We start from the raw sequence: 27,502 nt of genomic DNA, 5'->3' as shown, positions 1-27,502 counted from the left end.
AAAGAGCAATAAAGGAAGCAGAAATAGGAGACTGCCCTGTCTGGAACCAAAGGAAGGCAGTTTGCTTCAGGTGTGACATTCAGGAGGGGTGGAACGACCACACCCTGGATCCCTGTCCCCAAGCAGTCCCCTTCCCTCCACGCTGGCTGGTGGCTCCATCTCTAGCGGCTGCGCAAAATGACAATGCACTACTATTGAGGGAAGGGAGGAGCAGGCAGTTCCCTTTCCAGGAAAATTCTGGCTGCTGCACCCACCTTGTCATTTCCTCTAATCTTGTTCACTATGGCTGCAGTTCAAAACCATTGTTTTGTGTGCCTTCCCTTCTATTTTTTCCTAGCTCCTCTTCTTTTCTATTCTATTTTGTCAATAGTTTTCTGCTCATTACATCTTTGTTTTCTCCTGTTCTTTACTCCTTCCTTCCTTCTGCCCTCCTCTCGATATGCCACTCTTTCTGCCTCCTACTCTTCCCTTTCCTCCACCTCTGTGCATCTGATTTTTCTTCTCCTTTTCTTTTTCTTCACAGTCCCATCTCCTACGGATTTGTTCCCAGATATAGTCAACTGAGCAAGGGTGTGCTTGTGTACGTGAGACAGCTGAGCAGTCTTATGTAAGTCTACTAAAAACAAAGTCCCATTTTACCCTATTACCTTACTAACTGGATCTTTATCTTTCCAACTTTATGGATGTTAACAATGGTTTTGGAAAAAAAATCAGTGGGGAGAATCAAGCTTCCTGCGGTTGACTGAAACAAAACACCACAACTACGTGTTCTTTACCGTGACATCCTCCATGTTTATTTTCATCATTGCTCCACTTGACAGCTCTTAGGTCACCTTCCCATTTAGCATCTGGCATGGAGCCGGGGACACCTGTTTGTTGAAGAGAGAACACAAGAGACAAAAGAAAGATAAGTCTTATTCTTAAAATGAGGTGGTTCGCTCTAGAAGAAGTGAACACTGTTGTGCCACCCTGTTGGAGATCCTCATTCATCTCAGTTTCCTCAAAGGCAAAGGTTTCTATTTGGAAGCCTCTGGCTTTTGCCCGAGCCAGCTGGTGTTAAAAACAACACACATATCCTGATCTCTAAAAGTTATTTCCAAAATCTCCAGCTGTACAAATAGTTTCTGCATCACAAAGGGAGGTATGGTTTTCCTGTCGACCTGTGAACCCTGCAGTAAAACAAAGTCAAATGTCCATGCACAAGAACAAGCCTGGAGGAAATACTATCTCTGGTCAGTCTGCATGTGCTGCTTATGATACGTCCTGCAAATGCCATGAGGAATGTTTGTGTTCCTGGACCCAATACCAACTTTTGGAAGAAATGCTGTGAGTCAACAGAACTGGTTGCACTGCACACAGGCATGAATGGAGTACCGCAAAGGTGAAATTTGTGGCATCTACTTCATTTTTACTATGGCCCAAAGGTCCACCAATCAGAGCCGGTGCAAAATAGCAGCTGCAGAACAATGCAAAACGGTGCTTTTGGAGCATGGGAGCCTTACCTACTGTAGCCCAAATTCTCCAGGTGTATATATGTATTGAGTTACTGCAGATTAAGGATTCTAAGCACAAACCTCTAAAACTACCCCACAGGGTTGCACTAAGATATGGTAAAAGGGAATCAATGAATATGAATATGTTATGTTATAGGTCAGGCTTCCTCAACCTCGGCCCTCCAGATGGTTTTGGCCTACAACTCCCATGATTCCTAGCTAGCAGGACCAGTGGTCAGGGATGATGGGAATTGTAGTCTCAAAACATCTGGAGGGCCAAGGTTGAGGAAGCCTGTTATAGGTGAACAGCACAGAGGGAAAGATTCGGCAAATGTGTCTTGCTAACAGAAGCCCACATAAGGACTTCTAGTAATGCAGAGCTGCTTACCCCTGTCATGGTGCCCCCAAAATTGATTCAGTAGGTAGGTGGGAGAACCCCCCCCCCCATAAAAAAACAGTGCAGGGGGGAGACAAGAGATGGGGGACCCTTCCACCTGGCAAACTGAAATGTTTGCACTGGTGGAACAATGGCCATAGCAGAGGCAGATTTTGATCATTCAAATTTCAGCAGTGCCCTGTGTGGGCCCAAAATTCAGCACCCTCCACTTCTTATCTTCTGTTCTGCTCAATTCACTACGTTACAGTTGCAATGTCCTGAGGCACCCCCTAGGCTTGGTGCCCAGTGCAGAGGAACCAGTCATGCTGCCCTAAATGCACCGCTAGCCATATAATGATGTTGAATTCCTCCCAGAGAGTTTTGTTTTTTAACTTGCATATTTTACTTCCTGTTGTTAAGCAACTGGGTGTCAGAAAGCCGTGCCTATCTACTACAGATCACACAAACATCTACCAGCAGATTCTGATCTGCTTGTTTACCTATCTCTGGGGTAGAGGGAAAGCACTAATGTAACAGTAGACACAGCGTGCATAATATTATTTACAACGCAATAGTAGCATCAACGCACAACATTCTGCAACAAACCTGCAACAGCAAATTATGCTCAATAAATGTCACTTACGCTCAACTCCATAATTCCACTTCCTTCCTATGGTAGAAGCAGATGGGTTTCTTTCCTGACTGAGAGTGTTGGCTGACCACAATAACAATTCCCAGCGTGTTGCAAGGACACTGCTCAGCAGCTAAGCTTCCAAATACCACAGATATATATACTGAACTGATTCTTAGATGATATACTTAGTTGGCTTCCTTTGTTCCCCAATGAAACTGAATCTCATTAAAAATGGTAAGGAGCTCCAAGGTTCTTGGGGGCAACAAATCCCTACAACAAACCTTAACTGGTGGCATTCTGGTCTTGTGGCATTACTCGCCACAATCAATGGAAAAGGAATAGCCTACTGAGTTTGGAAGACTAGCATTGTGGTGCCAGTTTTCAAGCAAGAGGGATAAAAAAGAATAACCCCAGGTTATTAGCTGGTCTATCAACCTGCTAGGTATCGCAGCAAAGTTGCATGAAGGGCCCCTGAGCGGAGTGTCTCCAGCAAGTCATCCCACCACACTGGGTTTAATGCTAGGCTGAGGAGCCTGTGGCCTCCCAGATGTGGCTGGGTTACAGCTCTCATCATCCCCAATCACTGGCCCTGCAGCTGATGGAAGCTTGGAGTCTAGCAACCAAGATCTGGAAGGCCACAGATTCCTCAAGTCTGCTTTGCTGATGGCAGAGGTGGCCTGGAAGCAGCAGTCACTTTGGCACAGCCTTGGCAAATGTGGGTGCGAAGAGTGGCAGGAGGAAAGGACAGAAATGCTCTTTCTATGTACTTCCTTCAGTCAACTTAGCTTAGGATCAAAGCCTTGTTTTGGATGATTCCACGTTGGCTGTGAGTCCTGGAAGACCTTGCCTCCCTGCCTTGCAGGCCTTTCTCCACCTGGTCTGGGAGGGAGGGGCCCTGACTGACTCCAGCTACAAACGCTAAGGCTGCTGAAGAGGCCAGAGACCATCTTCTTGGCTATCTTACTATGATTTATCTTGGAACTGTTCAATTTGGTTGTGTGCTTTTTGATGTGTTTTATTTATTGTTTCTCTCAACTTTTGTAATTCTGGTTTCTTTTTCATGTTGTAAGCCGCCTTGAGCATGGTTTTAACTATGGAAATGCATCCAAAAAAATGATGTGCGTATGTATATTTATTGTTCATTAGGCTTTTTCTGGAGTTTGTGTATAGGAGACTGCCGGAGGCCAAGAAAAATATGGGAACCTTATTTTGTATCAAAGTCACTGCAGATAAACTAATAGCAGCAGCAGTCCAATTGAATTTTTTTTTTGGGGGGGGGTTCAGGTGAGTACTACTTACCACTATAATCCTTAGGCCAGCTTCTTTGGAAATCTCATGATGGTGAAACCAATTTTATGCTATCTTTTATGCACTTCTGGCATCCAAACACTTTGATCCCCCCCACCCCAAGGTTATGCCTAAGATCCTTTCTTCCTTTTCTTTGGCTCATTTGCCCCCCCAGGAAATGGATGAAAGGGCATGTAAATATCTGGACATTTCGTTGTTGTTCAGGTTTCACTCCTGAAGATTGTGAAATAGCTGGGAGCAATGGAAAGGGCGAAACAGAAGCTCTCAAGAGGGCTGACCTGTCTTTCCAGCCAGTGTAGCTTTCACAAGATCCAAGGAGTTGGGTTTTCTTTTCTTTTTTTGCCAAAGGGTATAATTTGAAAGATAGTTGAAACATTACATTACCCCAGGTGACAAGTATGAGCATTTTGGAAGGCTCCTAACAAAGGAGTGCCCTCAGGGGAGGTTTAAAGGTCAGGAAAAGTAGCTCGGGAAGAAAAGGGCTGGGCTCTTAGAAAATGAATTACACAACAAGTAGCAAGTACTGTTGCGATACATCAAAGCTGTTGTGTGCTTTAGCCAGGGTGGTTGTGCTACTTTACCAGGCTGCTCATCATGGGCATTCCTAGAGGGATTGGTTGGCTGGTCATAGAATCATAGAGCTGCAGAGTTGGAAGGGATCATGTGGGTCATCTCGTCGAACCCCCTGCAATGCAGATTTTTTTTTGCCCAAGATAGGGCTCAAACCCACGACCCTGAGATTAGGAGTCTCATGTTCTGCAGACTGCCAGGGATGGGGACTGATGGTCCCCCGGATGCTCCTGGGCCCCCTACTCCCACCATCTTTGACCATTGGCTGCACTGAAGGGCTACAGCTTCCCCATCTCTGCTTTGTGCTGATGCTCAGCTTCTCTGCCTCTCCAAGGTCCTGTTTCCAAAGGGATAGTGGTGTTGCTCCACTGCAGCAAAAAATGACAAATTTGTAATAGCACAAGCCTTTGTGTGCCAGAGTCCAGTTTGTCAAGTGTTGCTGGACTAAAGCTCCTACAGCCCTTGACCATTGGCCATGCTAGCTGGGTCTCATGGGAGAAGGAATTTAATAACATCAGAAAAGCAACATGTTCCATGCCACGAAACCACGGAACAACCTGATTTGTGAGGTCCCAAGGTTTACAGAACGTTCATAGCAGACCTTCTAGTCCAACCAACAGATTTATGGGATAATTCTGCAATCTGCGCCTTTCTAAAGCTTCAGCACCCAGTACAGCAATCATCCAGTTCCACCATGAAGGCCATTGTTGATATTCTTCAGCAATGCACAGTGTTAAATGGTGGAACTCACTCCCACAGCGGGCAGTGAAGGCCACCAACTTGGTTGACTTAGAAAATCAGACAAATTCATGGAGGGTAAGACTTATCAGTGGCTACTAGCCATGATGATCACATTGCACCTCCACTTTCAGAAGCACTATACCACTGAATATCAGTTGCTGGGGGCTGAGGGCAAGGAGGGTAAGTCCTGTGCTCAGGCTCTGCTTATGTGCTTCCCACAAGCATTTAGTTGACCACTACAAGAACAGAACCAGTTCGGCCATTGTCCTGATCCAGTAGAGGTTCTTATGTTCTTATGTTCCAAGATCATCAGCTGGCCAGAGCACCTACAGAAGTTTCTTGGCAAAATACAGTATTTCTTTTGCAGGAATCTCCTGTACTGAGTTATATCCAAGACATACACAGAGTAGACCCACTAAAATGAATGGATTTAAATCACATGCAATTAACTTAAGACTATTGATTTCATTAGGTCAGCTATGAGTGTGGACGAGTCAGATATATCCCTTTGAGTTATCAGAAATGCATTAAGACACTGCCATCTAATAACCTTCTTTATGTACTGGAGGTGGGTCCCCCTCTTTCAAGTTCTATTATATTTCTTTGGAAAATAGTTTGCGAATTCAAATTGCGCGCGCGCACACACACACACACACACACACGTGAACAAAGCTTCTGCTTTCTTTTGGGAAGCAACATTAATAAGAGAAACCAGAGATCTGAAAGGAAGAAAAGGCAAGGGCACTGAGAATTCCCTCTGTGCCAAATGTTCCTGTGTCTAGGATGCATGGACAATAATAGCAACCACCCTGCTCCACGGGCCCAATTCACCTGCCTGGGCTTGTTTAAGGAGGCAACTAACTAGCTATTACCATACCTTCAGGGAGCTGGTATGGCCACTGTGTAGCACCCAACCAAAAGAGCAAAGGTGGCAGGCTGTCAGATGGAGAAAACATCTTTCTTAGAGGAAAAACGAAAACTGGGAGGGAGTGGGAGTGGGCTACAATAAGACTGATTCAATAAATAAGAAAAGGGGGGGAATTGGGGGGCGGGGGCGGGAATGAGGGTCTGTAGAAAATGGTGGAATGACCAAGCCACATTTGCATCTTCTTGTTGCATCTCACGACACATTTTATGTCTAAAGCTTACCCACTATATAACCTACAAGTGGGGGGGGGAGTGTATATATTACTGGGGTTTGGACTAGATGACCCTCGTGATCATCCCTTCCAACTCTACAATTCTATGATTCTATAAGTCAAATGAAAGTGTGGTTTACTATCTGGTTCAGTACCCAAAGATAACACTCTATTGAGAATGCAGCATGAAGCCATCATAGAGGCATGGCAGGCACTGCAAATGAAGCTAGGAAGCCTCTGAGTGGAGTTTCCCTTTGAAGCAAGATTTGGGAGAGTGCCTCACATTCTGTGTGACACCCCAAATCACTGCAGCTACTGCAATGAAATGCATCACAAACCAGAAGACCATAACGGATGTATACTGCACACATTCTTCTGACCACATGAGGTAACCAAGGAGACAACATTGAAAATATTCTGACGTTAAAATATGTTAAGCCTAACACAATATCAGGTTTATTTGTTTATCTTTTCCATAATCAACATGCTACTGTTTCACCCTTCCCTGTGGAGCCCAAGTTTGCATGCCTGCTCTGAGCCCTAGGTCCTGCCATCAAGCACATATACCAGTATTGTGTATCATTTCTCAATTTCATCTCTTAACGCAATGTTTCATAGAGTTTTGTCAGTTGCTACGAACATCACAGCCAATTCATTTGCTACAAACTTGTCATGGAATTAAGGTTTTCAATTGCCAAAAGGAACGGATTCACTTTTTCAATGATAAAATCACATGAACCACATATTTTGGTTTTGTGTGAAAATAGTATGAAAAAGTGATTCCTTTTGTTTGCCCTGAACCCTCCAACTCTTAGCTTCATTTGATGCAACCCAAGTTATCGCATCATGAAAGATGGAGAAAATAAGTTTGTCTGCTTTCTCCACATTCCGCATAATTTTACACATCTCTGTCATGCCACCCTCTCCTTACTCATGGTTTTCTCCTCCTAAGCTTAACCTTTCCTCTGAAGGAGATGCACCAGGGAAGCCCAAAAATGTAAAATGTGGAGGCAACAGCTCATTGCCATTGTAAGTTACCCAGCAACTGGTTTTGAGAGGCATGGAGGCTCTAACATTTAGGTGGCAATACCTAACTCAATGAAGCTTACTTCTAAATAGATAGGCATATCGCTGCACTGTTAGTTTTCATGTTAACAGCCACTTGCAGGCATTCCCGACATACCTGTGGTGCTGCTAATCACAGCCAGCTCAGATCCCATAAGTGCATATGGAAAGCTGTGTGTGTGGTTGCCCCAGACATGCATCATTTTACACCTACTTACATTCACTTTCATTTTCCTTTTTCTCACCTGCAGGCTTAGATTTGGAGAGATTCTTTTGGAGCTCTTTACCTCCTTGAGTTTTCATCTTGGCTACCTCACTAAGGTAAAGGTAAAGGTACCCCTGCCCGTACGGGCCAGTCTTGACAGACTCTGGGGTTGTGCGCCCATCTCACTTAAGAGGCCAGGGGCCAGCGCTGTCCGGAGACACTTCCGGGTCACGTGGCCAGCGTGACATCGCTGCTCTGGCGAGCCAGAGCCGCACACGGAAACGCCGTTTACCTTCCCGCTGGTAAGCGGTCCCTATTTATCTACTTGCACCCGGAGGTGCTTTCGAACTGCTAGGTTGGCAGGCGCTGGGACCGAGCAGCGGGAGCGCACCCCGCCGCAGGGATTCGAACCGCCGACCTTTCGATCGGCAAGTCCTAGGCGCTGAGGCTTTAACCCACAGCGCCACCTGCGTCCCTACCTCACTGCTTACCCTGGCTACCTCACTGCTTACCCTCAATTCCAGATCATGCACAAATAAATTACATTAAATAGCCCCAGGACAAGATTATAGGGCAACTTCACTACTTCCTTCTTTCTGATACATCTGTCCATCTATAAGAAAGAGGCATTGTACTCTGATCCTGCATCTGCCAAGCTAAATAAGTTCCACTAAAGTCTGCTGGGTATACGCTGTTATTATTACAGAGCTCAATAATCTTGTGTCGTGTGTAATCAACCCTTAACAGCCGAGCCTGTATCCAGGCAATCATTCCCTGCACCACTGGGAACAATGTGATTTATTGTTGAACTGGAAAAGGTGGGAAATGTGTCCTTGAAAAATAAAAGCAAGGTGGAAAGCTGTCCAGGGTTTTGCTCTGTGGTTTGGACAGCTCACAGTTGGAGTTTTGAGAGATGCAGTGAATTATTTCCCACGCTAAAGAGGCTCCATCTGGAAACGTGCCTTGGGAGACCAGAAACCACCCAAATCAGAAACTGCCAGATGCCATTAACGTACCTGGTATCCTGTTGAGCGTCACCCAGTAATGTTCATCCGGACTATAGGTGTCCTTGGACCATTCCAGCAAATCGAGGGCCCGTTTGTCCTGGAAAAGGAACTCCACAAACGGCCTGGTGAGGGCAATGTAGGCAGAGCCAAAGTAAATTGTCAGATTGTGGGGCGCAGGTGATTTGAGGGTAGCAGTCCTTTTCATGTAAGAGGACTCTCTGTCTATGTGCTCCTTGTAAACGTACTTGGTCCTTACGGTGATCGGCTCAGGAGGGAGGATGCCGGGGGTGATGTTCTTCCCTTTGAAGTTTTTCAGGTGGCGGACGACTTCCCTATTGGTTTTCAACGGGAAGTCTTGGCCGCACATGTTGAGCACATACTTCCAGCGGACCTCGGAGCGCAGCAAGTCCTTCATGCAGTTCAGGTCGGCCTGGAGACGCGAGATCCCCGCGTAAATGACCGGCTCGGCTTTGGACGCGAGGAAGGCGTTGGGGAAGCAGCCCACCAGCCTCTCCACGCTCTGCTTGTAGTCGCCGGACACCTTCTCGTCCACGTGGACGCAGTACAAGTTCTGGGGCGCGTAAAGCGCGCGGAAGACTCTTTCGAACGTGGCGAACTCTTTGTGGAGGGTGATGACGTAGGCGAGCGGGAAGGCGACCTCTTCCTCCGAGAGGGCTCGCGTGACGTAGTGGCTGCCCTCCACGTACTCGGCGCAGCCGGGCGACTGCCCGAAGGGCGTGCGCAGGTGGTTGCCCCACACGAACGCCTTCTCCTCAGCGGCCAGGGCGCCGCAAGCCCCGCGGAGGAAGTCGCCTTCTCTCCCAGGCTGGGGCTGCTGCCCCCGCGGCCGCCGGGCTTCCTCCTTGGGACCCGGAGGGTCGGGCTGGCCGCGGAGGAAAAGCAGCAACGCCGTCAGGCTGCTGAGGGCGAGGGCTACCAGAAGGTAGGAGAGCCTGCGAGGCAGCATTGTGGCGCGCGACGCCCAAGCCGCCAGGCGCGGCGCGGCCGCCTCAGGAAGGAGCTCCCGCCGGCTGCAGCCCTGCTGCGCGCGAGGCATGCGGCTCCTCAGCTGGGCGCCGCCGCGCTGCATGGGGCTTCTTCCCACATGCCCACGGCTAGCGAGGTCGCCAAGGCAGGGCTTTTGTGTTCGCTCAGTCTGTTGCTAAGCAAGCCGCCGGGCTGCCTCTTCCTAGCGGCCGCAATGGAAGCAGGCTGAGCGTTCCCTCAAGAGCGCAGAGGCGCGAGAGCTGCTCCTTTGCCGCCTCTTCTTTGTGCGCGCTCCTCGCCGGCTCTTCTTTGGCAGCCCTTTGGTTCAGCGGCTCGGCCCCGCCTTCGGGGAACGGGCTTCTTCTTCGCTCCCGGCCGTGTGATTGGCTGCTGGCGCCGCGGCTTCCCCGCCCACCTGTCGGTTTGGGGCCCGAATCCTCCGGGCGCGTGTGGAGCAGGTTTGGGGCGCCCGACCCGCTTAGCATGTGAAAGGGAAACCCTCAGGCGAACATATTGGGAAACAAAGAGCTGAACAGCAACCCAGGGTCTTCTTTCCACTGAGCAAGCCACGTTTACACGAATATATTTTTTATATTTTTTATTTTTTCTTATAAATTTTATTGAATACAAAAAAAGAATATCAAATAAGAAAAGAAATACGAAACAAATTTCATACATATACACATAAACATAGTTATTTATACATCTATAAAGTAATATTCAGAAAGAAAGATGGGGAGGGAAAAAAGAATAAACGAAGAAAGAAAAAAGGAAGAAAAGAAGAAAAGAAGAAAGAAAAAATTAAAATGGAAATTTAGAAAATAGAAGTGTTCACCATAAACAACAGTTTCAGATCTATACATCATACGGCTATATATTTCCATCTTGCAAGATATCAGCCTTAATTAAAATGTTTTAAAAGACTTCCACCGTTTACGCCACACGTCTTTTATACTTCAGTCACCAAAACCTCTGTTCTTCATATCCACGTTTACACGAATATAAATGAATAAAAGAGTCTTGTGGCACCTTGAAGACTAACAGATGACAGTCATGGACCAGTCATGAGATGCACCAGGTGTTTTATCTTCAGTTGGCAGGCCTATGTACCATGGAAGGCACCAAATTTTGCCATATGGCGTTGGACATCCCTCCGTCTTCTGCAGAAATGCACTGAAACTGGCTACTTCTCTGCAAGTTGTTGAATGGGTACTTGTATATGAAGTGTCGAGGGCTTTGTCACCCTGAGCAACAAGGGTGGTTCTGGTATAACAGTATGGGAGGGGAGTGAAGATCTCCCCAGAGACTAAGACAGCTTGTTCCCCCCTCCCCATCAAACTTGGCTCACATGCACACACACAGACACAAGCAGCATGAATCAAGAGTTTAGGGACATGAGGGACCAGTGGCGTAGCAGTGGCTGCTGGCTCCCGGGGCGGGGCAAGTGTGGTGCTCCCCTGGTAGACTGGGCAGCCCAGTGGTGCTGCCACCGCCTCTCCTCCTATCCTGCCCCCAGGTCAGGCCTGGTGGATGCTCCTTCATTGGAGTTTTTAAAGCAGAGCCTAGATGGTCCCCTATTATGAATTTCTTGTATCAGCAGGTTATTGGAACAGGGTTTCCCAAACGGGGGTCACCAGCTGTTTTTGGACTACAACTCCCATCATCCCTAGCTAGCAAGACCAGTGGTCAGGGTTGGTGGGAATTGTAGTCCAAAACAGCTGGAGACCCAAGCTTGGAAACCCTGGACTAGAGGATGATCAAGGTACCGTACTTTCCCAGTTTTTTATAATAATGGGTTTCCCATCATAGCCCACTGTATTTTGAAAGAAATGTCAATATCTATCAATAACCTATTGAAAATATAGATTAAATAAGATAGCTTAGTAATAAAAAGGATATATCTTCACTTTGACTTGTGCCTCAAATGCATAATCAAAATTCTAAAGTGATTTTTTTTTTTTAGTGTTGTCCTTCCAGTACACACTAGTATAAAACACAGGTCTTAAGGCTGAAATCTTACAGATATGAATAGCCAGCATAGGAAATTAACACCCCATGTACAGGCTTTGAGGATTGTGAAAGACTAGAGCTATTTTTATTGGATTTACTGTTAACATGAGCTATACATACTTCCTGGTTAGGACAGAACCTAGTTATCCAAAGTCCAAATTTACCTAAGGTGGGGAAGAAAACTAATAAAACCAGTGTGTGACATGTACTCAGCTTGCAAAATGATTTTTCTTAAATACAGATGTCTTTTTATTTATATGTTACTATTTGAACGTTAGTATATAATGTATATAATAAAATGTAGGGAAACACGAACAGAGGAAATTCTCCAGCGTTAACAATGACTCCTTCTAGGTCAGAGGTATCTAATGTGGTGCCCATCAGATGTTGCGTCAGTACAACTTGCATTTTCCCTGATCATTGACCGTATTGACTGGGGTTGATGGAACTTTGTGGCAAAAGAAATCCAAACTTCACATTTATGCCTATGGGGCTTGAACAGGCATTGACAAGCTAAGAAAGAGATGGACAGCTGAATTAAAGTATGGAGTACCGTAACTTTGGGGGGGGGGGTGTATTCTCTGTGTTAGGATTGAAGAGGAAATGATTTGAAAATAAAACTGTTGGTACAAATCTGGGGTGTGGCTACACCTGGAATGATGTGTTCAGTTCTGGTTGCCAGACCTCAAAAATAATGTTGTGAGCTGGGTGTGTGTGTGTGTGTGTGTGTGTGGTTAGTCTAGTCTGCATGATGCCTGAGGCCTTTCTAGTTCCTGGGGTAAAATCCAGCGGGGGTTAAATCTAATAGAGGGTTCCATTGTTGAACTAGCCAGGTAAGCTTCTTAGTGAGATAATGGCTTAAATAGTGTTTTTAGCATAACAGAGGAAGTGGCTCTGTGCCAGAGGGCAGGTGGGTGGGGGGTCCCTCCATCACCTGGCTGGTAGTGAGAAAAACAAAAGTCAGAGGTAGGGGTGTGTGTGTGTGTGTGTGTGTGTGTGAGAGAGAGAGAGAGAGAGAGAGAGAGAGAGATGGGTTATAAACAGGCAGAAGTGAGAGAATGAGAGCCATGATTGATTTCTGCTTGAATCCAAGGCTGTGACTATGGGAGAAGCAAGATCTCTTGAGGTGTTAACGCTGTGGGTCCCCCCAAATTAGCCCCAGGTTGTATATATGTGTAAATAATCCTTATATAATTAAGACGCCATAGCATCTGCTGCCCTTCCAAGGAAACTGAACCCTGGGTGAGCACCTGGAAACGCTGGAATATCTCATTTGCCCAGGACTCAGCTAGACTGGTAAAGAAAAAGCAATTCATATGCTTTGTATGTGCAGTATAACATTGTGCCCACAGATGGCAACGTGGAATCCCACTTTTCCTCTACCTGTTTTCCCTGTTTAAGTTTACAACTCTTTAAACTGAAATGCTTCTTTGCTGCATCTAGATCCAGCTCCAGAGATTGGGGTGGTGTTTTACAATATTATAGAGTGCTCAAGACTGTGAACCTGCATTCTCATTCTCCTTGTGAAGCAGGAGACAGGGCTCTATAAGGATCTGATACGAGGCCCATAGCCGGTGTGTGTGGCCCTAGACTCCTGTAGCCTTTAACCCAGCAGTGGACGGTAACAGATGGCTCCAAGTGCTGGATTGTGTAACTATTAGCTTGGTTCAGGTTTCCTCTTCCTGCTTTTCATGAACCTAACAGGTCAGCCTTGGTGGGGTTTTTTCAACATCATTTGGGGAAGCAAACCAGTTTCTGGGTGTGCTGCAGACTTAATTCTTATTGATTGTACACCTTTGTGTTAAAAGGCAGAATTTGGCTGTGCTCTGAGGAGAGGTTTTTGCTTATTTATTTCCATGTTCAGGCTTTTGAATGATGAAGGAACGAGCTGGCCAAGCACTAGAAGCTAGTGGCAATTTCAAAATTTTGCAACAATTGAAAAATTGTGTAAATAGGAGGAGAGGGGAAGGAGGGGGAGGGAGGGAGAGAGAGAACACACACACACACACACACACACACACACACGTGTGAAAGTAAGTAGCAGCACCAGAAAAAAAAAATTGTTGCAGGAGGAGCAGGTTATATTTCTCGGTGGGTACGAAAGAAAAATAACAGCAGATGTTAATGACAGGAGTTCAGAAATGGGGAGGCGAGAGAGGAAGTGAGCTCCTTTGGCAGCGGTGGCAGTGGGGGTGGGGGAATGGGACAATTGCCCCACCTGCCCCCTCTAGTCCCATCTATGGTGAGGATTTATAAAATCCCTGCTATCTCAAATCACAACAGCATTCTCACACACCATCCGGAGGGAGTTTCCATTGGTTCTGCACTTCAAAAAAAAAATTACAATTGTTCTGGTATGCATATACAGTGGTACCTCGGGTTAAGTACCGTATTTAATTCGTTCTGGAGGTCCGTTCGGAACCTGAAACTGTTCTTAACCTGAAGCACCACTTTAGCTAATGGGGCCTCCCACTGCCGCCGTGCCGCCGGAGCACGATTTCTGTTCTCATCCTGAAGCAAAGTTCTTAACCTGGAGCACTATTTCTGGGTTAGTGGAGTCTGTAACCTGAAGCGTATGTTACCTGAGGTACTACTGTATTGCTAAAAGTGCCACAGGTGCCGGCACAAACTGGCTGCCATGGGCAGCAAAGTAAGAAGTGCTAGTATGCTGCAGTGGACTCTTTGTCTCTCTCTCACACAAAAACCCTGGTTTGGCATCACAGAATGGAACCATGCAGGCAGAGTACAGTGGTACCTCAGGTTACGTACTTAATTCGTTCCAGAGGTCCGTTCTTAACCTGAAACTGTTCTTAACCTGAAGCACCACTTTAGCTAATGGGGCCTCCTTCCGCCGCGCCACCACAGCACGATTTCTGTTCTCATCCTGAAGCAAAGTTCTTAACCTGAGGTAATATTTCTGGGTTAGCTGAGTCTGTAACCTGAAGTGTATGTAACCTGAAGCATATGTAACTCAGTGTACCACTGTAGTTGAGTAGATTCATGCAAAGAAAACCCCGCCATGCACTGGAGGAGGAAGAGGAGTGCGGGGGGAGCGCACCGCCCCTGGCAGCACAATCCCAATGTTGCATCCCCCACCTGCGCTAACCGCCACTCCCCGAGGGCGCATGCCACATCCCTGTGGGTGGCACTCCACACCTACAGGACGCATGTCACACCACTGTGGCGGCGTAGCACACCCCTGGGACACGTGCCAGCCCCATCCCCGCCTGCTCTCCACTCCCACCCACCCCCGGTGCTGGAGCATAAAGCTCTGCCACTGCCGCCATGTTTGAAACAAGGGTATGCAGCCCTCCATGCCCTTTCTATCCAGCCTTGGAAATGCTCTCCTTGGGGCACACATGTCTGCTCCCCAAGCCACACTGCTCCCCAGTCCTCTTTGCCTAGTTTGAATTGTGATAGTGCCTCTTGCTAGCCTTTAGAGGTGTGTACATATGTAGGAGGGACAAGGGTGGCACTGTGGGTTAAACCACAGAGCCTAGTACTCGCCAATCAGAAGGTTGGTGGTTCGAATCCCCACGACGGGGTGAGCTCCCATTGCTCAGTCCCTGCTCCTGTCAACCTAGCAGTTCGAAAGCACGTCAAAGTGCAAGTAGATGAATAGGTACCGCTCCAGCGGGAAGGTAAACAGCGTTTCCGTGCACTGCTCTGGTTCATCAGAAGCGGCTTAGTCATGCTGGCCACATGACCCGGAAGCTGTACACCGGCTCCCTAGGCCAATAAAGTGAGATGAGCGCCACAACCCCAGAGTCGGTCACGACTGGACCTAATGGTCAGGGGTCCCTTTACCTTTACCTTTACACGTGTAGGAACCTCTGACTTTTATGTGACTGGAATTTAATCTATTGTACAAAGGTAAGAGTCACACCCATTGCTCTGCCCACTTTTTGCTTCTGGCTCCATGCAGTTTTCTCTCTGGCTCTGCTCACCCCTGGCATTCCCTCCAAGCCCACCCCATGTTCCCTGTGAGAGAATGTGGCCCTAGAGCCGAAGAAGCAAAGCCTTATATTTGGGAAGGGGTGAACCAGGTAGCAGGTGGCAGAGGTCTCCCACATTGCAAGAATTTATTTATATGCATATATCCTGATTTTCCACTCTTGAAAACACACACACACACACACACACACACAAATCAAAGCAGTGCTCAAGGCAGCTCACAATATTCTTATTGGCAGCTCAGAAAGAAAAGAAAAATTCATAAGATGCAATATTAAAATATTATAACAGCAATCACAATATACCAATATCCATGTGACCAGTATAATAAAAACTGAGATTTTAAAAACCTGAGAGAATTTTAAAAACCTGAAACATAAAAAGGGCCATAATGATGCTCCATACAAGCCTCTCTGGGGAGATTATTGCTCAGCAAGGATGCCGCTGGTGAAAACAAAATGAATGCACAATATTTCAGCATAAACACAACTGCACTCCTGCACACTCCAGGGAGTATACGTATGTCCCATTGAATACAATGGGGCTCACTTTCCTCCCTAAGAAAGCATCCTTGGCATCCCCTCAACAACTTCAGAACTTAATGTAGTGGAATGGGGACCAATGACACTTTTTTTGGAGAAAGCCTTAAGGTGATAGAAATATTCGCTGATATGCCACTACTTCATCTGAAAGTTCATTGTTTTAAATGCCATTAAAATTTGTGTTAATATTTGGCATATCTACATTGCAAATTTAAACTGGTCTGAAAGTGAATTAGTGGGTTCTGAAAATGACTTATATTGCTTGATAAGTGTGTTTATAAACCATGAACTCGTTCAAAGAGCTATCACGGTGGTATGCACTAAAATCATTAAAATGTCACAAAATTATAAAATAAAATGCGGAAGAAATTACTAACACTGAAGCAAATTCATTCTCCAAAAACACCTAGTGAAACAGAAGCATTTCCAGGAGGGGATGAAATATCAAAGTTGTTGATTCTGTGTCCCACCCCCCCAAAAAAACCCCCTCATTTTCATACAATTGCAATTCAGTTTCAAGCCTAGAGTCACGATTACTGCAGAGAACTGAAGTTCTTGTAAATCTGTAGCATAGGCACAGCCTAATGCTGTTACAGTGCAATTTTTAAGGCAGAGAATTATGGTATCTTGCATCTCCTATCCGAAATTACCCTTTTGGCTACCCAACCCTTGTACTGAATCCGGAAGTTGAAAAATAAAAGGACTCTGGCAGCAATACTGTATTGCTTGTCTGGCAAGCCTGTAAGTCTGTGACAAGTCAACCTTTCAGTCATCGTTTTATTTCAAAGCCAAATATATAACTAAGATTGATTTGATTTGTCCAAACATTCTGAACATTCACACCCATATGATTCATCAATTCATTCATTCAGCCTTCATTGGCATAATTTAGACAATAAAATCATAAATGAGAAAGAAAAAGTAATCTATAAAACATATGATTCATAAAGGAGGTGGCAATAACTTAAAGGAGGGTTGATTGTGTTGCTCTACGTTATGTTTAACTTAAATATTAAACTTCTTAATTCTACCCCAAAAGCTGAATAAATAATATTTACCGGTAATCCTAATGCTTCTCTCCCTCCCGGTACGCTCTCCGGAATCCCTCTGGAGCCCTCCCTCTCCCTCTGGCTCCGATGGCAGTTCCCTGACATCCACCTCCTCCCCAGGACCCCCTCCACCCCCGGTGCAATTTTCTGATTCAACCTCGTCTCTTCCCTCGCCCGACAATGCGGGGAATCCCCTGAAGGAGCTGTCACCATCCTCTGAGGATCCAAAACCGTCTTTCCACCCGCTCAGATCTCTTCCCGCAGGGGGGACCTCCCAGTCTGATTCTTCTCCCTCTGACACCTCCCCTCCCTCCTCTTCGGAGGCAGGAAAACCCACAAAGTCCCCTTCGTCGTCTGTGGTTCCAAATTCTTCCTCCCAGAATCTTCCTAGTGGTTTTGGCTTATCCGGGAACAAACTGTGGAATTCCTCCACCAGATAGCTGTCATTGATTGATTCAGCAGGGACCCACGTGTTTTCTGACCCGAGTTCTCCCTCCCAAGCTACCAAGTACTCCACCTGGCGACCTCACCACCTTGAATCGAGTATTTCCGTGGCTTGGTTGCGGTGTTCCCTCTCCTCTACCAGCGGGTGGGTGGTGACTCCTCCCTCCCACCCCAGAAATTCCCGCCCCTCCCTGTACGGTGAAAGTAGGGACCTATGGAACACCGGATGTATCTTCATGCTGTCAGGCAACTTGAGTTTGAATGCCACTGGGTTCACCTGCTGTGTTACCTCAAAAGGCCCCAGCCGCCTCGGCTGCAACTTCTTGCACCCTCCCTTTAGGGGTAACCCTTGGGTTGACAACCACACCCCGTCTCCCACCCGTATGGCCTCCCCCTCCCGATGGTGCTTGTCCGCCTACCTCTTGTAAACTTCCTTGGCCCGCTCCAAGTTCATCTTGAGTTGCTGGTGCAAGGCCTCCATTTCTTCTACAAACTGCTCAGCCGCGGGTACACTCCATCCTTCCTCCCCCCTCCCCGGGAAGGCCCTGGGGTGACACCCATAATTGGCCATGAACGGGCTCATTCCCGTGGACACATGTTCAGCGTTATTGTACGCAAATTCAGCCAATGCTAGTTTCTCTACCCAATCATTCTGTCTCTCGCTGACGTAGCAGCGTAGGTATTGCTGGAGTATACCATTCGCTCTTTCTGCTTGTCCGTTGGTTTCTGGGTGCCTCGCCGTCGAGCCCATCTCGACCTGCAGCAAGCTCATGAGCTTCCTCCAGAACCTGGAAGTAAATTGTTTCCCACGATCTGAGATTACCCTCGAGGGAGCCCCATGCAGCCTGAAAATGTGATCCACAAACAACCTGGCTGTCTCCTCTGCCGTCACCGCATGTGAGCAAGCTATGAAATGGCACATTTTTGTCAGTAGATTGACTATTACCATGACTGCTGTCTTCCCCCTTGACTTGGGCAACTCTGTCATAAAATCAATGGACACCACCTCCCAGGGCCTTTCCGGTGTAGGTAAGGGTTCCAGTAACCCTGCGGGGGCAGCCCTCTCCCCCTTTGCCGTCTGGCATTGGTCGCACCCCCGTACATATTCCCGTACGTCTTCCCTCACCTTTGGCCACCAGAACTGCCTGGTGACGAGCAGCATGGTCTTGTGCTGTCCAAAGTGCCCAGCTGTTGGGTTGTCATGGAGTTGTTTTAGTACCTTCCCCCTCAAGGTCTCCCCCGGTACATACAGTGCCCCCTTATAGTACAGTAGCCCTTCCTTTTCCTCAAACCCTCCATGGTCTTCCCTTCCGTCCCAGAGATCCCTGATTTTCGCTTGAGTGAACGCGTCGTCTCTAGTAAGCCCTGCCAGTTCTCGTTTCCCAACCAACGCTCCCCCCCACACCCATCGGTCCTCGGGAAACACGTGTCGGACCTCCGGTGGTCCCTCTCCCTCCATGTACTCCGGTTTCCGGGAGAGAGCATCTGCTCTTACATTTTCCTCTCCCGGAACGTATCTGATCTCGAAGGAAAACTTGGAGAACTCCTGGGCCCATCGAATCTGTCTCTGGTTGAGCACTCGCGCGGTCTGCCAGTATTCCAAGTTCTTGTGGTCAGTACAAACCTGAATCTTGTGTTGCGCCCCTATCAACAGATGTCTCCATTGCCGAAAAGCCGCATAGATCGCAAGCAGTTCTTGGTCGTACACTGTATAGTTTTGCTCTGACTTGCTCAGCTTCCTTGAGAAAAAGGCACACAGCCTCCAGTCCTGCTTGGCCCCGGGCTGCAAAAGGACCGCTCCAACGGCTCGGTAGGACGCGTCCGTCTCCAGTCTCATGGGTTTCTCCAGATCAACGTGCAGGAGCTGTTCTTCCGAAGCGAACACCTTCTTCAGTCTTTTAAAGGATTGCTGGGCACTTTCTGTCCATGCGAACTTCTTTTTCCTACTTAGACAATCTGTGATGGGCGCTGTCAAGTGAGCGAAGTTCTTTATGAACTTCCTGTAGAAGTTGCTGAACCCTAAGAACCTCTGCACATCCTTCCGGGTTTTGAGGGCTTTCCATCCCAGCACTGCCTTCACCTTGCCTGGGTCCATAGCTAGGCCCTTGTCTGACAACTTGTACCCCAGGAACTCTACCTCTCTGGCGTGAAATTGGCATTTTTCCAGCTTGACCCACAACTGATGCTTCTGCAGTCTCTGTAGCACTTCCCTGACATCGCTGACGTGTTGCTTCTCATTGTCCGAATAGATTAAGACGTCATCCAAAAAGGCTACGCAATTCTTGTACAGCAGGGGCCCCAACACGTGGTGCATGAATCCTTGAAAGCAGGCGGACCCCGATTGTAATCCAAATGGCATGACTAAGTACTCAAAAGCCCTCAGGGGGGTAACATGGTAGTTTTCCATTTGTCCCCCTCCCTTATCCTAATCAAATTGTATGTTCCCCTGAGGTCCAGTTTGGTAAAAAAAAATTTCCCGTGCCTCACTCGTGTTAAAATGTCGTCAATCCGCTTCCGGGTTGGCGCCTCCGGCAATGGCTAAGCTCCTCCAATCGGGAGGAACTTACTCCGTGAAAAACAGGGTCTGACCGCCACGGCGAAGGCGGAGACCCACTGAAATCACAGGTGGAAGAAGCCTGTGAACCTGGGATTCGGCTGGCACCTTTTGCGCCTCCCCTACTCGCGGGGAAACCCTGTTTAGGGGATCCGGAGCGACATGGGGTGAGCGGCGCGGTGCTCTGAATCGACTGCTTCTTTCATGGAGTGAAGCTGCATTGCTGTTGCTGGAGAGCACTGACTTTTTCCTGTGGACAATTGGATTTTAAACAACTACCCGTGAGTAGAACGGAAAATTGGATTTTTAAGTACCTTAATTTGGCATCGAAGCGGGAAGGTCATAAACAGGAAGTCCGCCTTCTGCTTTTGTAAATAGACTGAAGCAAAGACGTTACAAGCTAAAGTCTTTGAAAGCTTTTGATAAAGGATTAAATCTCCATCGGTTAAAAATACGAAACCCCCCTTGGAAGCAGGTGAAGAGGGGGGAAATTTTGATCCTAGCAAGCCTGCAGGAGTGAGGGGAAAATCAAATTACCACAGCTCTGAACCTGGAACGGCTGCCAGATGACACTTGGGGAAAGTTTACTGACAGAACGGATTTGACAGCTAGCTAGAATAAGAGCAAGATACTGTTTCCATTGTCCTCTTCTGCATTTAAAATGGAGAAAAAGTAACTGAAAATTGAAACTATGATTATTGCCTGAGTTGTGCTTGAAAGAACTGATACAAGTGGAGACTGTTTCCCTCTAGAGGGAGCCTTTGAAATTGTTACAGGAGTGTAACTGGGAGGTCTCCAGCTGCAAGATAAAGATTCTGAGAACCAGAGATTGACCTTGGACTATTCAAAATGTTGATAGGAGAAGTTATTTTGACTGCATTATGCAAGACAAACTATTTGCTGGAAGAGATTCATAAAAAGATGGATGACATGACTTTTAAAATGGATAATTTGGAACAGAAAGTGACTAATATGAGACAAAAAGTGAGCACCAACACAGAAATAATCCAGGACCTGGCACAGGAACCTACCTTGGCAGAACAAATGGTGGAGGAAAAGGAGAAAGTCGTTGTTTTTGAACCTAAAATAACACAAGTGGGATCCTTAGTTCTACAGAAGCAAATTGAGGACTATAAATTGAGGCCTTTTATGATTGAATCTAGAAAAAGCCAGATTTTGAGGATTGGATCCCGGCTTGGACTGAAGAAGGAAAGTTGGAAAGATCTCTCTATCCAGGGATTAATTGACTTTTGGGACTTGGACTTGGATTTGAAGGAGATTGAAGTTTTGGGGGCCTTTGGATTTGGAGGAATCTTGAAACACTGTATAGACCCTAGCTTCAACTATGGAAATTTGGTTGAACTGTCCAGAAGGAATAAAAGTAATGTTAGGATGGAGTTCTCTCGAGACCTGCTCTCAAGCATTAAAGAATATGATCTGCAGAAGGGACACGGAAAAAAGTTAAGAGCCTCGGACATAAGATCTCCAGGTTGATGGACTATATGGAATTGACGGAAAGGACTGGCAGAATCCGAAACCAGGGAGAGGAGTTGATGGAAGAAGACTGGAAAACTTAAAGTTTATATATAGAAATATCGCAAAACTAATGAGTGATAGAAAAATGATGGATTGATATTTTATGGATTTAGCAGAAATGTTATAAGGAGTTAAACACATACAAGCATTTTAGTTTTAATGTTAAAATAAGGTTAAAAAAAGAAAAAAAATGGTGAAAGGAGGGAAAGTAAAGTTACATTATATTGAGATAAATTACAGAACAAAAATTGGAAAAGATGGAAAGGATTTGCTGAAACAGATAATCGAATTAGAATACAAAAAAGGGAGGTGTGAGGAGGTCAAGGAAATAAGCGAATGAAAAATAAGTTGGGAAGATTAGTTGTGTTTTTTTGTTTTTTTGTCCCTTTTTTCCCTCTTGTTGTGATGTGTTGTTTTGTTTTTGTTTGGTGCTATTGTTTTTACTTTTGCTTTTTGTAACCCTTGAAAATTTTAATAAATATTATTTTTTTAAAAAAATGCAGATCTGAGTCTTTCCAGTGCTGCCACGGTGCAAAAACATGGATCTGAGTATTAGATCCTTATAGAATAATAGAACTGTAGAGTTGGAAGGGACCACATGGATCTTCTAGTCCAGCCCCCTGCAATGCAGAACTCTTTTGCCCAAAATGGGGCTCGAACCCACAATCCTAAGATTAAGAGTCTCATGCTCTACCAAGTGAGCTAGCCAGCCATCCCACTCACTTGTGGATTGGAATATTTTTTACAAGGGATCTCTTCAAAGTCGTCATCCGATAACAGGCCACGTCTGTGTCCACAGTTGTATTCTGTTATTTGTTGGTGGCTTTATTGCTATGCTAGGTGAGAATCAAGGAGATCCATGAGGATCTGTGCCTTGGCTCAGTGGTGTTGTGGTGCTGGCAGGCACTGGATCTGTTTCTCTTTCTACTCTGCAGTCTACCAATGTAAGCTTTAATCTGATGGTAGTTTGGGGGAGTTATGTAAAACCAAGAGGATCCGTTTTTATTCTGCTGGGTTCGACTTTTACCCAGGGCCACGGAAAAGCAAAAAGTGTATGTGTGCTTTCTCTGCATGTGCAGATTGACAAGGTGGAGAAGGGTGGTGCCCACAATACTTTCTCAAATTTCCAAATGGGTCCAAAGACATTAGTGACTCCACATGGCAAGACAGACACTTCTACTGACATGCTTCTTCTGTCCAATGCATTTGGAGGCTGGGGGCCAGGGGGAGAGAAGCTGTGCTTGCTCCATATGATGAGAAAAATGCAGAGAGTCCTGTTTTAATGGGGCACCCCTATACGTTACCTGGAGGTAGATTATGAAAGACATGAAAACACCCCCTCCAAATCAAAGAGGAAATGTTGATTACTGAGTGCAATAGGGAAGAAGCTATGGGTGGCATTTTGGATTTTGCAAATGTAAGGAAGCAAGACGAAGATGGTATCTGTAATGTCCAAAGGTTGTACAAAGAGTCACATAACAACGATAAGAGTGGTGGCGCTGTACCTTCAGCTGAGGATGCCACCATGTTGCAATCAGTTATCAAATCAGGAATGGGCTGTTACCGCCAATACAGCTCCAGATCAAGTCGTTGAGTTGGATCCAGCTAAATAGTTGAGGTAGTGGGAGCCAATGCAACAAGTCCTGCTAGTGCAACAGGGTTTCCCCCCTTCTCCCCAGTACCCCTGAGATCCCCAGATTGGCTCTAGGGGGGCTGGGAGAGCCCATAGAACAGGGAGGAAGAGAGAGGAGATGGTTCCATTAGGCAAGGATAAATGAAATCGAATTAGATTTACTCCATTAGATTTACTCCACCTAAAAATTCCCCAAAAGGCTTGTGTGACCTTTATACTTCTATTTGTCTATTCCATGAAACTTCTACTTGTCTATGCCAGGTGTTCAACCAGACAACACCTTTCATGGCTATCCCTCTTACTTTACCAAGGGCGCTTCCAGATATCACTACTTTCAGGTGGGAATCAATCAATCAATCAATCAATGAATCCAGGTTGCACCATTACAGTCAGTTGGAGGTCTTGTGTAACAACCCAGTTCCTGAAAAGATTGGACTACACACACACACACACACACACACACACACAAACACACACACACAGAGGAAAATGCACTGGAAAGTGTGCTTTGATGCAACACAAATCAGGGTGAATGCTTATTAAATAGCCAGCTTCATCTAATCTCTCTGCAAACACATCAGGATGCATAATCAATAAACATTTCCCAAATTCCCATTTGCTTTTCTTTCTTTTCTAATCAATTGTTGTTTCAAAGTTGTTGCTTCAGTTTTCAATTTAGTACAATTCCAGGCTGTATCTCTAATAGCTACATTGGAGAGAGTGAGTTGTTGCACATTCTCACAGCCCCATCCCTGTTTCCTCACAACTTTACACAATCTCTTAATTCACATGCCTCCTTTTCTTCTGTTCCACACCTCTTAACAGCCTGAGCCCACAATTTCTTCTCTAGGGTCACTTCCAGACTGTCACTGTTTTGTGGGTGGGATGAAAATGCATACCTGTAAATGCAGGTTGCCCAGTTAAAGTAGATTAGGTGCTCCTGAACAGCAAACCCTCTCTTTCTCTCTCCTGCCCCGTAGACTGTTTGTGGTTAAGAAAGTGACAGGAAAATGCCCTGGTGGAAAGTGTGGGACGGGTAGGCAAACTAAGGCCCGGGGGCTGGATGCGGCCCAATCGCCTTCTAAATCCAGCCCGTGGACAGTCTGGGAATCAGTATATTTTTACATGAGTAGGATGTGTCTTTTATTTAAAATGCATCTCTGGGTTATTTGTGGGGCATAGGAATTCATTCATTTGTTCCCCAAAAATATAATCCGGCCCACCACATGGTCTGAGGGACAGTGGACCGGCCCACGGCTGAAAAAGGTTGCTGAACCCTGGTGTGGGATAACAACTTCTTGAAGTGGCATCCCTTAACCTCTTTGCAAACAAATCAAACTGAATCCTCAATAAACAGCTGGTGTCATGTGACCTCCCTGCAAACTTTGCACAAACAAATCAGACTGAATGCTCCATAAACAAACACCACAAGCCCTTTCCTCTTACCATCCTGATACCCATCTCTTCCCCATCTATTGCATTTCCCTAGATTGAAGAAGTTAAGCATGATACGGGCTGCAGGGAACTCAGCTTGCAAAATGATTTTTCTTAAATACAGGTGTCTTTTTATTTATATGTTACTATTTGAACGCTAGTATATAATGTATATAATAAAATGTAGGGAAACACAAACAGAGGAAATTTTCCAGTGTTAACAATGACTCCTTCTAGGTCAGAGGTATCTAATGTGGTGCCCATCAGATGTTGCGTCAGTACAACTTGCATCTTCCCTGATCATTGACCGTATTGACTGGGGTTGATGGAACTTTGTGGCAAAAGAAATCCAAACTTCACATTTATGCCTATGGGGCTTGAACAGGCATTGACCAGCTAAGAAAGAGATGGACAGCTGAATTAAAGTATGGCGTAACTTGGGGGGGGGGGGAGTTGTATTCTGTGTGTTAGGATTGAAGAGGAAATGATTTGAAAATAAAACTGTTGGTACAAATCTGGGGTGTGGCTACACCTGGAATGATGTGTTCAGTTCTGGTTGCCAAACCTCAAAAATAAATTGTGAGCTGGGGGTGGGGTGTGTGGTTAGTCTAGTCTGCATGATGCCTGAGGCCTTTCTAGTTCCTGGGGTAAAATCCAGCGAAATGACCATGCAGTAAGACTGGGACTCCCTCCATGCAGACTGAAGGTGTAAATATTAAAGCTATGACAGTCTCCGTCATGTCTCAATTCACCCTGGGTGAGTGCCTGGAACCCCATAAACTCTTGCCAGCGCTCGGCAGGGGGGGGGCACCGGACGTTTGTAACACTATTATTATTACCACTGTTATTATCAACAACAGAACAACTTTTTGAAGGAAAAGGAGCATACCTGGCAGCCTGTTGAGCGTCACCCAGAAATGTTCGTCTGGACTGTAGGTATCTTTAGACCATTCAAGGAGATCAAGAGACCTCGGGTCGTTGAGGATGAAGTCTGCAAATTCCCTTGAAAGTGCAATGTAAGCAGTGCCGAAATAGATGGTCAGGTTGTGCGGAGGTGGCGATTTCCGCAGAAAAGTCCCCAGCATGAAGGAAAAGATGCTGTAAACCTGTTCTCGGTAGATGTATTTTGTCCTCTTGAGAATATGATGTGGAGGCAACACCCCAGGGGTGATGTTCTGCCCTTTGAACCCTTTCAGGTACCGAACTATCTCCTTGTTGGTTCTCAAGGGGAAATCTTGCCCACAAGCGTTGAGAAGGTATTTCCAGGGCACTTTGGATTTTACAAGATCCTTCATGCAGTTCAGATCAGCCTGGAGCCTCGATACCCCAGCATAAACCACCAGCTCCAATTTTGAAGCAAGAAAAGCATTAGGGAAACAGCCTAGCAATTGCTCCACCTTTCTCTTAAATGCACGGGTGGCCTTCTTGTCCACGTGGACACAGTAGACATTTTGGGGCATATATATGGCCCTAAAGAGCCTCTCAAAAGTATCAAACTCTTTGTGCAGGGTTATCACGTAGGCTAAAGGAAAGGCAGCTTCTTCTGCAGAGAGGGGTCTGGTAATGTAGTGGCTTTGGGTCACGTAATCACTGCAGTTGGGTTCCCCAAAGGATGTCTTCAGCATCTTCTGGGGTGAGAAGTGCTTTTTTCCTTCAGTAATAGCTTTGCAAGTTTCTGCTAAGAATGAGGTGGCCGACTGGTTGAATCTCCTTGGGATGTTTTCATCCGATAGTCTTGAGGTGTAGAATAGGATGGAGAGGAAAACCGCAAAGATGAAAAGAGTCAGAATGGGACGCATTTGTGAATTCATGGCCATTGCTGAAAATGCTGGGTAAAACAAAGAAGATGCACAGCATTAAAGTTGGTGGTTTTAAAAATATGAAAAAAGGAGAAATGGGTCCCCAAATTTATGTTTGGTCTAAAGGTGCAGTAAAAGATTAAATATTACTGATACCATACATTTAAAGCATAGTTAAAGGATGTAAATCACACACAGAGAGAAAACAATAATGGGAATTGTAGTTTACCCCTCACATAGCTATAATTCCCATCACCCTCAACAAACTACAGTTCCCATTATTGTTTTTTTTTGGGGGGGGAGGGAGTCATGTGCTTTAAATGTATGGTGTATACACATTCATAGACTTACAGTGCAATCCTAACCTGTGTTCTCAGAAGTAAGTCCCACTGAATTCAGTGGGGCTTCTCCCAGGCAAGGTGAGACTGCCTCAACTCTGGCTAAAGAAACCACAAATGCCACCTGGGTGGTTACTTAGATGGGCTATCAACACCTTTTGTCATCGGCTTCACTTATCCCTGGCTAGCTACCTGCTCCTAAACTGAATGCAACATCACTTGGCTTAGTTTTAACAAACCAGACTTTCCTTACTTCGTGAATTTATGAGTTTGCTCAAATTCTAGCTCTTTGCTGACTCTAGAGATTATGGCGAGTCTGCCCGGCTCCCAAAGGGGAGATATACAGATATACGTAACAAGATATACAGTTTGTTCTGGAAAATCAAGCCCTGATACAGTCCTCTCTATTTCCCCTCAATTCTTTGTACTGACCCCCACCATCAACAGAGTAGCTGATCCAGCAGTTTGCACACTTGCTTCTTTAGCTGCAAACCTGAGCACAGAGCGTATATTTCAACCTGCTTTTTACAAACGTTCCACTGAGTCTTGTCACTGATTCCCCACTGAGTCACCAAAAGAGCCATACATAGCTGAGTAAGTCACTTCTTACACCAAGAATCCAAAGCTGCAGCACAGGACAAGGGCACATGAAGGCGGGGGTGGGGGGAGATTCTCATGGGTCCA

At 46.1% G+C, this 27,502-nt stretch overlaps 1 protein-coding gene across 5 annotated transcripts in view; it reads right to left on the bottom strand.

The window, feature by feature from the left end:
- GCNT2 (glucosaminyl (N-acetyl) transferase 2 (I blood group)) overlaps positions 1-27,502 on the bottom strand; it is a 57,511-nt gene that overhangs the window by 3,394 nt on the left and 26,615 nt on the right. For 4 of the 5 annotated variants that reach the window (XM_079985041.1, XM_079985042.1, XM_079985040.1 and 1 more), the window contains 2 exons: positions 25,571-26,509; positions 777-869 (listed from right to left, as the gene is read on the bottom strand). In XM_079985041.1, the coding sequence (XP_079841167.1) occupies positions 777-869; positions 25,571-26,509 (1,032 nt within the window). Of the gene's footprint in view, positions 1-776; positions 870-8,547; positions 10,232-25,570; positions 26,510-27,502 lie in introns of those variants that run through there. The other variant, XM_079985039.1, reaches the window with a different exon arrangement.

The sequence above is a fragment of the Podarcis cretensis genome (assembly GCF_951804945.1).
Source record: "Podarcis cretensis genome assembly, chromosome: 7".
In the NCBI taxonomy this organism is placed as follows: Eukaryota; Metazoa; Chordata; class Lepidosauria; order Squamata; family Lacertidae; genus Podarcis; species Podarcis cretensis.
The sequence above is the reverse complement of the archived record's forward strand: the minus strand, read 5'-3'. Positions and strand labels throughout refer to the sequence as shown.